Source organism: Xenopus tropicalis, chromosome 3 (genome assembly GCF_000004195.4).
Source record: "Xenopus tropicalis strain Nigerian chromosome 3, UCB_Xtro_10.0, whole genome shotgun sequence".
NCBI lineage: Eukaryota > Metazoa > Chordata > Amphibia > Anura > Pipidae > Xenopus > Xenopus tropicalis.
Window position 1 is genome coordinate 118,025,152 of NC_030679.2, and position 12,475 is coordinate 118,037,626.

At 41.9% G+C, this 12,475-nt stretch overlaps 1 protein-coding gene across 5 annotated transcripts in view; it reads right to left on the minus strand.

Moving 5' to 3' along the window:
• Positions 1-3,860: 3,860 nt before the first annotated feature.
• Positions 3,861-12,475, minus strand: part of uaca (uveal autoantigen with coiled-coil domains and ankyrin repeats) — a 43,964-nt gene continuing 35,349 nt past the window's right edge. For 2 of the 5 annotated variants that reach the window (XM_002932948.4, XM_004912587.4), the window contains exons 14-19: positions 12,287-12,326; positions 12,160-12,212; positions 7,092-9,809; positions 6,254-6,382; positions 5,265-5,330; positions 3,861-5,089 (exon numbers count right to left, since the gene is read on the minus strand). In XM_002932948.4, the coding sequence (XP_002932994.1) occupies positions 5,018-5,089; positions 5,265-5,330; positions 6,254-6,382; positions 7,092-9,809; positions 12,160-12,212; positions 12,287-12,326 (3,078 nt within the window). In that variant the 3' untranslated portion in view covers positions 3,861-5,017. The remainder of the gene's footprint in view (positions 5,090-5,264; positions 5,331-6,253; positions 6,383-7,091; positions 9,810-12,159; positions 12,213-12,286; positions 12,327-12,475) is intronic. The other 3 variants (XM_004912586.3, XM_004912584.4, XM_004912585.4) reach the window with 3 other exon arrangements.

Consider the following 12,475-nt stretch of genomic DNA (forward strand, 5'->3'; position numbering starts at 1 on the left):
TGGTACGGTAACTTAAAGGCCAGTTTTGGGAAGGTCTGGAGTACAGACTTATTGGTGCCCTAGATATTAATGGAAATAAAACAGAAATGTTTTGTTATCTGTAAATTTATGATGGGGGGCAGCTTTGATGTTCAACATTCAAAAAATACAACTACTCTTACAAACTATAGTAGCTTAGATCAGCTCTGAGTCAAAACTGCTGCCTGGGCACATTCCTATCTTTCAGCTCAACTTGGGGTCTTGTTCTGCTTGCAGCTTTGCTCAGCGGCATTCTGAGTAGGGGATAGAGCCCATCACTGCCCACAGGGAATGAGCACAAGAAGCCCTAGCAGACACTGGCCATTGCTGTGTTCTACTCCCCCAGCTGAGCACCTCCTTGTGGCAGTTTATAAAAAGAGAAGACCAGTGCCTTACCCAAAAACTCTAAAGAACAGATGAGAAATCTGCCAAAAAACACAATCCCTTTGCTGAGCTAAAATAAAACGAAAGAGCGTTAATTGGGCCTTTTTACGTAAACAGATAACATGATTTGAACTCCCTCTGTATAAACAAACCCCCTTCCTCTAGTCTCAATCTCTTATCTTTTTAGATACATTATACAAAGGCCTCTCAGTGGCTGCTGGTTTGTTTGACTCATTGGGACCAGGAAATAGAATTTGGTTTTACTTTAATCTTAAAATGTTAACTGGTTTAGTGCAAAAAATAACAAAAACCATGGATCTTTCCCAATACATTTTGCCTATGGTTTTTATCTTCAGTACCAGCCCCATGTTTTGCACTAATGTTGGTGGAAAAAGGGGCTATACTGTGTCTTTATAACTACACATGTACTTCAACAGACTTATTTACTATTGTTAGAGATCGGGGAATGGAGGCAAAGGCCCCTTTGGAAGTAGTAGTCATCAAGGATCCTGCCTGGAAAGACAGAATGTTACACAGAAGATTTAAAGAACAAAAGATTAACATTATGATTGAGTTCATTATGCCCTGGTTTGAGATACTGACATGTAGCATTTACGGCTTATCATTTATATATACATGCTTAGAACCTCCCCCCCATAAATTCATAACCGTTTGCTACATGGGAATCACAATAAGCTTTCTGATCTGCCTATTTGTGCAAATACATTTCTGGAACAGGATAAAACTAAATGCCTTTAGAAAAAAAAAAAAAAAATTAATGGAGAAAACCCATTGCTTGTGCTACAGAACTTCCACTTCAGAAAAGTAACAACCTGTGAAAAAAAACTAAAATGAAATGGTGCAGGGATTTTCATGGTCGCTGAGTGAGGGTGCTGCGCTCAGGCAGAGATTGTGATGTAAATCAAAGTAATTCCCATTCCTGGCTGTAAGTTATACGTGACACACTGCCCACAGCACATTCCTTTACTGGGGTTTGAGATTAGAGGAAAGAAGGCTGAGCAGAGTCCATTAAAACACACCCACAATGCACCTCTTTATGCAAAGGAATATGGAGGGAATATTCTTACTGCTTGTCATGTGTCCCACAATTCCAGCTCCCAGCATAAGGTTTCCATGTGTAAAATATGGCAACTAATAGCCTGCATACTGAATGAAATATGGATGGGCAACATAGCCCAGAGGATTTCTGAGGATTCCAATATGTGCCTTTATCTACTGTATAGCAATAATGCACCCTCTTGTTGCTTTATATAAACCATTTCTACGGAGGAATCAATGCCCTTGGGGGGGAGGTGCCAGAAATCCTGGAATGCTGATGAGCCACACACATTTCATATTGGATCAGTTTCTGTGGGCCTAGCGGCATCCATATAAAAACTTTTGATTGGAAAGTTGGTGCTGGGTGAAGCTTTTATATGGCAAAAAGCCATGAGGTAGAATAGACATGAAGAGCAATAGCGAGGGGGGGGGGGTCAGCGCCCTCCCAGTTCCTTCTTGAGAAAGCATGAGGCTCATGATATTCAGAATTTGGGGGAAGGCACTTTCTAAGAAATTGTTTCCACTTTGTACCTCTTCAGAAAGGTTGTATGAAAGATCATCACATGAGACAGAATGCTGGGCATAATATTTAGGCCCTACCCTCAATGTTAATAAATGGGGGGGGGGGGGGGGTAAACATATTTAAAGAGAAGTGCCATGAACTGAAAATAGGGATCCCCCAAAGCACAGCCAGCTTCTGGTGGATCCCTAAGGTGCCATTACTTACAACCATGGAGTCAAGAGAACAATCTAAGTGACTCCATGGAAAGGAGATTGAAAAGCTCAAGGCTGGGGATGGACACAAGAAAATGTTCAAGTCCCTGACTGCAGTGTAGTTAAATCTGTCATTAAAGAAAAGCTTCAAAGTAAGTCCAAACCAGGATTCGAAATAGGCCCTTCAGGTACACAGAGGCCCAAACAGCCCCCCAGCACCCCAATATATAGTGACTATCAATGGAATCTTACAGCAGCCCCTCGGGCATTTGCCAGAAGCCACGGATTGCCAGTCTGGGCCTGTGTCAAAGCTATTAAAGCCGTCTCTAACTGCCAATATAAAAAAAATACTGAAAAAGCGCCACCTGTTGGTCAGTTTACCATCCATACAATCAGGGAACATGCTCTGAGTAATTAGGCATTCTTTTTATAGGTTTATATGTCATTTAAAAGTGGGAGTCGTGTTCTTTCTCTAAGAAGAGCAAAATCTCAACAGGTTTCTCAGCCACTGTAGATAAAATGGCCAGAAGGTGGCGCTGTTTACAAATTATATTAGCAGTTTCCTTTCAATGGAAATAATTTGGCACATCTGTAAATCTGCAAAGTACAGGCCACTCACCAAAGTCACCAATGATGGAGGCCACTAAGAGACTTATGACATTTTTGAAGGGGTTATGAGCCTAAAGGTGGCCATACACAATTGGGCAAGTTTGATTTTCCTGGGACCGCATCAGCTTGTTCATGTGGTCATGTGTTTCTTCTAACCAGAAGAACATCAGCCCAGCCCTCTTTTTTACTCCTGACAATATCCTTGACTGTCCAGGTGGCGCTATTCTAACAAGATGGTATTTCCCTGGTGGTACTCCATATAAGTAGTAACCGGATATCTCTGTGCCCCATCAGAAGGATCCTCCCCAAAGCTCACTAAGGTCTCTTCTTAGCTGATTTCTGGGAATTGATTCCCATGATATGTCAGGCATAGTCCGCCTCTCACCATAGGTGTGTGGGATGGTCAGTTTGGGATCACTCGGTGTGACATTATTTGTTGTTCTTTTTCTCTCTAGCTTGGACTTGAGATCTGCAAATCCTATGAGAAGTCTTTACATTGCTAGGTTCTACAGCTGGAGTTGCTAGTATGAAAATGAATAGTTCAGTATTGTGAAGTTCAGCAAAGTCATTGCAGTATTATCCAGCAGTCTGAGTTACCCTCCCAGCTGGCCATTAAACATACTATATCTTGCAGAGTGTTGAAATGGGATTTGTCCAGAAAAAAAGGGAAAATTACGATATACTTACTGTGATTTTCTTTCCCTAAACGTACACTGTATCAGCACTCTCTATGCCTTCTGCAATGTTTGTATTAAAGAAATACTGTCATGGGAAAACATGTTATTTTTCAAAACACATCAGTTAATAGAGCTTCCCCAGCAGAATCCTGCATTGAAACAGATTTTTTATATATTTTAAAATTTTACATGGGACTAGTCATATACTTCATTTCCCAGGGTGCCACAGCTCTGATGAACTTCAGTCACACTTTACTGCTGAGCTGCAAGTTGGTGTAATTTCACCCCCTCCCTTTCCCTCCCCAGCAGCCGATTAGCAGATTAATGGGAAGGGAACAGCTCCCTGCCACCTGTACTGCTAAAAGTGGTAGATAAGGGAATATATAAAAAGCAAAGAAACAGGTTTAACATGGTTTATTTATTGAATTGTACACAAATGCAGCCAAGAAATAGGACTGAGCACACATCTTCCTGCCTCTATAAATGAAAAGATAAAATAAGCCAGGCTAGCCTTTGTCTGGCATGAGCAAAAATACTGGCAATGAGAGCAAAAAGCCATAGCACTGTATAGAGATGCAGCAAAAACACTGCTAGAAACAGTTGTAAAGACATAATAAAGAGAAAGGCACATGAGCATATACTGGATAATGGTATGGTCCTGCCACCTCTACAGCTATGCAGTATTTAGTTAGCATGGAATTTCTGTCAGACCAGCTGATCATTCCATGAAGTAAGTGATCAAAATACCCATACAAAAAATATATATATAAAATAAATATAGAATTCTATGTCTATTTACTGTCTATTTACTCGGAGTGTAAACTGGTAGGAGTGTAAACTGGTATTCTGGAGCCTGGTATGGTTTTTCCCACTAAGTCTCAGTTCTATTTTTGGCCGTAATATTGAAGTTAATTTGGTGCTCAGTATGACAACTAAGATCTGTTTTGCGGACAAGGGTGAAAATAAAGATGTCAGCTGAGCAAAAAGATGCATTAATATACAAAAACAAGTATTGTATGTGGTTCTCCTAAAACATCCCCCAAAAATCCTTTCCCTTTTTATCACATGCGGCTTCAAATCTCACCTCAAATTCTGTGCTGCCGTCTCTATTCTCTGGTACCTTCCCTGTGCGCTGTACTCACTTACATACCCTCTCTGCCTCACCCAGCGTTTATGCCCTCAATCCAATATCAATTTTCTACCTTACTCTCGCTCATCTCCTGCTGCTCTTCCTCTCGCTATACACAGCCCAACAGGCAACTTTTAGGCCTCCAACCCATCACATTACTATACCCTTCAATTAAGTCACTTACATATCCTTCTCCCCTACACAAACCCTCCCTTCTATTCACCTTCCCATGCACATCCATTTATTTACCCCATCTTCTTTGTGCTCCAATGTTTGACCTCTGTTACTAATCCACTTCCTATACCTAATTTTTTGTTTATTTTGTATTTTGGTCTCCCATAATTATATGTATATTTAATCATTACTGGTTTAATGTACATTGAGTAAGTCCCTGGCCTCTATTCACATAACAAAAGAAGTGAAGGTTTTAGAAGACGAGCTCTTGCCGCATGTGGATAATCTGTAACAAGGCATCTTGGACATCAGCATCCATGTGACCCTGACAGAAAAGAAAGAAAAGAAAGGTCACTTCTAGTTATCCTACCATGCCACTTGGTGTTCATTTGGTGTTCATTTGGTGCCACTAGTCAATGCCTCAGAGAATCCTTGGCAGAGCTAGTGTACTATACCGTCAGGTATACTGGGCAAGTAGACCCCAAATCCTACCTACTTACCTGGGCAGCACTAAGCAGGTGTGAGCGGTAGATGGCAATGATGTCTTGGTGCTTCTGCTGAGTTTCCTGTAATAGAGAAATAACAGTGAGGGGATGGGGCACAAACACTGAGGAAGGCGGGTAAGAGGGCTTAGCATGTAAAGTTGCCTATTTTTCACAGAATTGTCTCCACCCAGTTTGTGTGATGCTGTAACACCGCTGCTGCTTGACTAGACCTGGGTGAAGCCAATACCTCTTCTTTGACTTAGTAATAAGATTGTTCAGTTTTGTATGCACTGAATGAATAAAGCTCTAGATAGTAGCTAAAGAGGGAATATACCTGTAGGCATGAAGTGTGAGGATGTGTGAGGGGATTAACGGCTGATACACCTCTCCAACCGCTCCTCCTCTGCCATGCCACTCTGCCAATCCCTGCACTGGCTTCCCCTACCATCCAGGATAAAATTCAAACTCCTGACTCTTACATTTAAAGCAGTCCATAACTCTGCCCCACCCTACATCTCTGAACTCATCTCTAGGTACCATCCAACCCGCTTGTTATGCTCCTCTACTGACCTGCTCCTCAACTCCTCTCTCATTCCCTCCTCACACGCTCGCATTCAAGACTTTGCAAGGGCTGCCCCCCCCTTCTCTGGAATTCGCTCCCACAAACTGTCAGACTTTCTCCCAGTCTCTCTGCCTTCAAGAGATCTCTAAAAACACATTTATTTAGAGAAGCTTACCCTAATCTAGATTAGCAACACCCTGTGCCCCACCTCTCACAACTCTGGTCATGCCCATTCCCACACCTTGTGTCGCAACCCCTTTCTCCTTGTAGATTGTAATCGGTTATTGATTGCTTTATATGTTACTCTGTATGTCCAATGTATGAAACCCACTTATTGTACAGCGCTGCGGAATATGTTGGCACTTTATAAATAAATGTTAATAATAATAATATTAATTAACTGGACACATTTAGAAGTCAAATAGATATGTCAGATTCTTACCTCTAGTTGGCGCTGCAGAGACACCACCTGAGACTGCAGGATCTCATACGACAGTTTCTTCCCAACAACTTCTGTCATCTGGGCCTTAGCTATTTTCAGCCTCTCCACATCATTTACGAGAGCAGAGATCTGACAAAGAGAATGTAAGTTTAATAACACTGCACATTAAAAGGTGGAATTTTTCAAAAACTATTTTTTTGTACTTATTTAAATCTAACAACAACGTAATACTAAGCAATTTAGCACTTTCAGTAGAAAGAGATTTAAGAGATATCACAAAAAAGTCTGACAATTCTATAAAATATTAAAAGTTAACCTATTATTAGCCATTTTTTAATTGGACTTTCTTATAGTTTTTGATTTGGTTATTTGCCTTCTTCGTCTGACTTTCTCCAGCTTTCAAATGGGGGTCACTGACCAACAGCCAAAAATCTATTGCTCTGCGAGACAAAAATGTCATTGTTACTTCTTATTACTTATCTATTTAGGCCCTCCTCTATTCATATGCCTGCCTCTCTGTAGAGCTGCTAAACAAAAAGCAAATTCATTCAGAACCTGCAAATAATCAAAAAATTAAGACCACCTGCAAATTGTCTCAGAATAGCACTCTCTACATCATACTAAATGTTAATTTAAAGGTGAACTGCCCCTGAACTGTAATTCAGAGCTGACCCAATGCAAGCAAGTGTGACTGCATACAAGGAAGAGCAGCATTTCTGTAAGGAGAAGTAGCAGTGACATAGGCCTGATGGTCCAGAGTCTAGGGGGACATTTTACAATTTAGGGGTTCCCAAAACAGATGCTGAGATTCTGATTACCCTACCTCGGATTACCCTACCTCTTTGTCCTTGTCTTTAAGGTCTTTGGCTGACGACAGGATTCGACTCTTTAGCTCTTCTATTGTGGCCAGAGATTCGTCGTACCTTCCTTTGAGCTGGGAAATTTCATGTTCAATGACACTGCTTTTCTCTCTTAATTTCACACTCTCCTCTTGTGATTTCTGCAGCTCTTGGCTCATTTGCGTGGCCTGTTCATTGCCCTTGCTGCTGCTCTGCTCCATCTGAGCTACTTTCTGCTCCAGTTCTATCCTTGCAGCAGTGCAATCTTCTTTCTCTTGCTCAGCCTCCTGCAAGTTGAGGCGGAGTGTGTGTAGTTCATCCTTGAGCTGTTTAAGCTGCTGCTCTGCTGCCTGCGCTGCTTCCTCCTTCTCCTGCAGCCTTTTCTGTGTTTCCGCTTGTCTCTTCTGCCAGGCCTGCACCTCCTGGGCATGGAGCACAAGGGGAAGAGAACCATCTTTCTGTTTCTCAAGCTCTTTTTCAAGACTCTTTACTTTCTCCAGTTCCTTTTCATACAGACCCATATGTTCTTTCAGCTGTACCTCCAGAGATGCTTTTGTGCTTAGAATAGCCTTTAGGTCCTCATGCTCTTGAATGGGAATGTACTGGTTCCTTAGCTGATCTTTCATCTCACCGATTTTATTTTGAGCCTTTAAGTTCTGCTCCCGGAGTTCTTGCTGTTTCTGCTTCATCTCAGCCTCAGACTTCTGTAATTGAAGAAGCAAAGCGTGCGTTTCTGCCAACTGGCTCTGCAGTGCAAGCTTCTCCTGCTCCTGAGCAGCTTTCTCCTGTTGTAACACTAATTTTGCAGACTCCAATTTTTTCTGGAAGTCTTGGGCATCCTGTTTATGCTGCTCCAGCTTGTGCTGAATCTCTCTGCTTCTGCAGCGCTCCTTCTCCAGTTCTTTCTCTAGCGCACCAAGTGATTTCTGAAAGCTCTGCTCTCTTTCTTCTATACTGGCCAGTGGAGCGTACTTCTCTGAAATACAGTGCTGCAGTGTATCCAGCTCCTCTTTCTGCCCGCGGATCGCAGTCTGAAGTCTCAGCACTTCCTCTTGTGACTGCTGGTTCTTGGCATGGGCTTGAGACAACTCTTGCAGTATTTGTTCTTTTTGCTTTTGCAGTTCCAATATTTTTTCTTCGTGTACTTTAAGCTTCACATATTCATTATCTACCTGAATTTTCAGCTTGCGCATCTGGGCCTGCAAATCTGATAGCTCTTCTGTTCTGGTTTTCAGCTGCCCTTGCAGTTCTTCACGCTCTCTAACAATGCTTTTCATCTCTGCTTGCAAATCTGCCCGCTTGAGAGATTCTCTGTCTGCCTGTGCTTGTAGTGCTGCGCGTTTTGAACACTCAGCCTGAAGCTCTGACTCTAGTACAGCCTTCTCTCCACATTCTTTTTCAACTTGTTTTTTAAGTGTTGCCAGATCTTCTTTAGTCTTGTCAAGCTCACTGGTCAGCATGGAAGTGGCCTTGTGGTGGGTGGTCAGTGGCAGATAATCCTCCCTAAAACTGGTGTTCTCCAACTGAAGACTACATGCTCTAGCAGTCTCCTCCTCACGTTTTCTCTGTGCCTCAGCCAGTTGCCTTTCTAGCTCTTTGGCCTTTGCTTTCATGGACGTAAGCTCTCTTTCATGTATCTCTTTAGGGGTACTTGAAGCCTGAAGCAGAGATATATTTTCAGTTAATACTTTCTTCTCTTTCTGCAGTTTCTCCATATCCATTTCAGACTTTCTGTGAGTCTTTTCAGATTCTGCTAGTCTCTGGTTAAGCTGAGAAATGGTTACTTCTAAGGCTCTTTTGGTCTCGGCATGAAGCTCAGCTGGCACGTGTTGGCTCTTTATTTGTGCAGTAAGATCCTCAATTTGCCGCAGCAGCAGAACCTTTTCTGCTTGCAGTTTTTCACCCTCTCGTCCAAAGCTGTGATTCTTAACATTCATTTCTTCAACTTCCTTCCTCAACATATCTAATTTGGCTTCTGTTCTTTTCTTTTCTCTGTGTGCAGTTTCAAGCTCTTGTTGTACTTGTGTCAATTCCGCTTCAGCCATCTCTAATGCCCGGGACTTCTCATTCACTTCATTGGTAAGCAGACATCGCATGTTCTCAAACTTGTCCGTGGTGACAGAAAGGGCAAGCTGCTCTCTGGCCTCCTGTGTCACGCGTTCTGCGCGATCCCTTTCTTCTTCACAGACAGCCACCTCATCTTGCAGCCTGCGATTCTCCTTACGCAAGCGGGCATCCTCTCTGCGTAGCTCTTGTACCAGTAGTTCATTGTGGCGCAGCTGATTTCTTAGTTTACCAACCTCAGCCGATGCTCCCTCGTATTTCCCTTTGACTTCTCTCAACTGCTCCTCCATGTCCTCAGCACGAGAACTACCACTCAGGGCTTCCTGAGTCAGGTGATCCTTTAGGGCTAGAAAATGCGTTTGCATTTGTTTGACCTTCCCCTCAGAGTCTAACATTCTTTTCTGTACATCTCGCAACGCATCCTCTAGTTGGTGAATTTGCTGGTCAGACTCCACCTTGCATCGATCCCTCTCTGAGACAAGCGCCACACATTCAGAAGATCTCCTTGATAGCTCCTGTTGCAACTTTATTGTCTCATCTCTTGCAGCTTCATAGTATCTACGTATAGTTTCCAGTTCATGGCGCTGATCTGTATTTTCTCCTGGGAGCTCCAGTGGCCGCAGCTGAGACCTGGCCGGCAGGTGAGCTGCAAGCTAAACAGAAATAACAAGGGTAAAAGATATAATATTATAGATTGTGTGTGTGTGTGTGTGTGTGTAAGTGGATTTATTATAACATCTAGATCTATGAGTGTTTCTTCTGTGATGAAGAAAGGGAGGCCTTTAAAACTATGTGTGAAAGAGTGTCTTGTGATATTTATAGGTAAAAAGTTTCAGACATGAAAAAGAATAGAATTTCCTGGAAAACTTCATGTAACCAAGGAGCAATTTCCAAGACACAGACCCCCATATGCAATAAAAGACAATAATAAATAAAATAATAGTTTGCCCAGGTGCAGTAACCCATATAAATGAGGTTGACCAGTAAATGCTTCTTGCCGATTGGCTGCTATTGGTGATGGCACCTGTTGCAAACTTTGCACCTTTTCTTACATTTGCTCAAGAACTTTGTTTAACTTTAATATTCTTAAAGGATAAGATGTTGATTCTGGGTGCAGGCAGGTCCAAAAGCTGTTTGGGGCATAGGGGCTGATTCTCGGCCTGCGTTTATTCATGCTAGATAATGAAATTACAGGCATTGGACCTGTTATCCAGAATGCTCGGTACCTGGGGTTTTCCGGATAAGGGATCTTTCAGTAAATTGAATCTCCATACCTTAAGTCTCCTTAAATATATTTCAAACACTAAACCCAGTAGGATTGTTTTGTTTTAAAGGATTAATTATATCTTAGTTGGGATCAAGTACAGGCTGTTTTGTTAAAAATTATACTTTACCGTATATACTCGAGTATAAGCAGAGAAAAAAAATGTGCTGAAAAACTCAGACTCGGCTTTTACTCGAGTCGATATATGCTGCACTGACAGTCGTCTCCCCCGTGCCTGCCCACGTCCGAGCGTGCACATGCGAACGTGGGCGGATGTGGGGAGAGAAAGGTTGTAAGGGCTGCAACCTTTCATATTCATTCCTCCCTGACTCTCTCTGTGGAAAGCACTCCCCTTTTAAGTAGATGTTTATCTCTGCCCCGCCCATTATCCTGCCCAAATTGATGTCACTACTCAACCCCCCATCCCGAAGGCCCGGTATTTAACGCTAGAAAGGTGGCAACTGTAAGTACTCAGTGCAAAGAGCAGTTTTTGGGTGCACAAAAAAAACGCTCCATCCTTACAGAGCCCCAATACGTTCTATGCCTTCAGATGCTCCCTAGCTTACATATGTGAATGACGCACAAGTTAGGGGGCCCGTAGTGGGCAGGTGGGGGATAGCCCATCTGTCTCCCCCTGCCTGCTCCTCTTACATAGAGTGCAACCTAATGCAGGCATAAATCTATACAGACAAGCTGCAGGTTTCTGCTTAAAAAAAAAATTAAGATATAAAGAATACAGCAGAAATCATCAGAAAAACACTGAAAACAAATTTATTTTACATTTTGAAGTGAATGTTGGAGAAGGGCCTAATTCTTCACTTTGTGCTAAAACTTAGGGGGGATTTGGACACATTTAAACATAAAACTAGCATTTATTGTATATATGTTTTTCCTTAAAAAACTAAAATTCAGCGCAGGATAGATTGGAAGTGTAAGGACCAAGGGGATATATAATGGTTAGAAGTGTTTTTAGCTATAGTGCCCCTTACTCCAGTGTTTGTGTATATGTACCTTGCTACTCTGTATATATATGCCCTGCTGCATTACATACATACATACACACATATATATATATATGCCCAGCTGCTCAGTCTCCATGGTATATATATATGCCCTGCTGCCCTGTTACTGGGGTATATTTGCCTTGCTTTGATGGCTACAGGAAGTTTATATTAATAAAGGGTCTAAGATTCTGATACTTAGTATGGCAGCTTCAAGGCAGGAGGGTCAAGGGGTCCTCCATCCACCTTTCCCTAATCTGCAGCTGCCAACATTATATTTTTATGAAGAGTTCACAGGGGGTCACACTGAGTGTCCTATATTAATTATTTGATTATTGAAACTTTCCCACCCTAGGCTTAAACTCGAGTCAATAAGTTTGTCCAGTTTTCTTAGGTACAATTAGGTACCTCGGCTTATATTCGAGTATATACGGTAAATCATTTTTAAAAATGAGAATTATTTGCTTATTATGGAGTCTATGGGGGCTGGCCTTCCCGCAATTCAGAACTTTCTGGATAATGGGTTTCCAGATCTCCAATCTCAGAAAGGATATTAGTCTCAATGTAGGGAGTGGTATGTCATTACAGGGGCTGTATAGAGTCTTTATAGGAATTTTAAAATAAAAGGTTTGCTTATTCTTGCATTTTACAAGTAATGACAAATTAAGTACGCTAAAGGTATATAACTTAGAAGATATCATTTCAAGACTATAAAAAATGTTAAAACCCTCTACATACCTGTGGGTCCACACCCAATATAGAATTCTGTTTCATCACAACCTCTTCTTTACCTAGAAGCAAAGAGAGAGTGTTAAAAGAATGACATTGCTACTTATGGGGGCCGAGAGAGAATATTCTAACTCACCATTACCGAATGGGCTGCTCTGTGCCAAATAATTCTTCTGCTGCAAAACACAATGATCAGTATTTAGCCTTCTAATGTTCCTCATTTTGGTAACAATATGCCTATTTCTTACAGCATTTCTTGCAGAGTAAAAACATCTTAACATCCAGACCTGGGAGAAAATCCCTAACTAAGAACAATAAACACAAA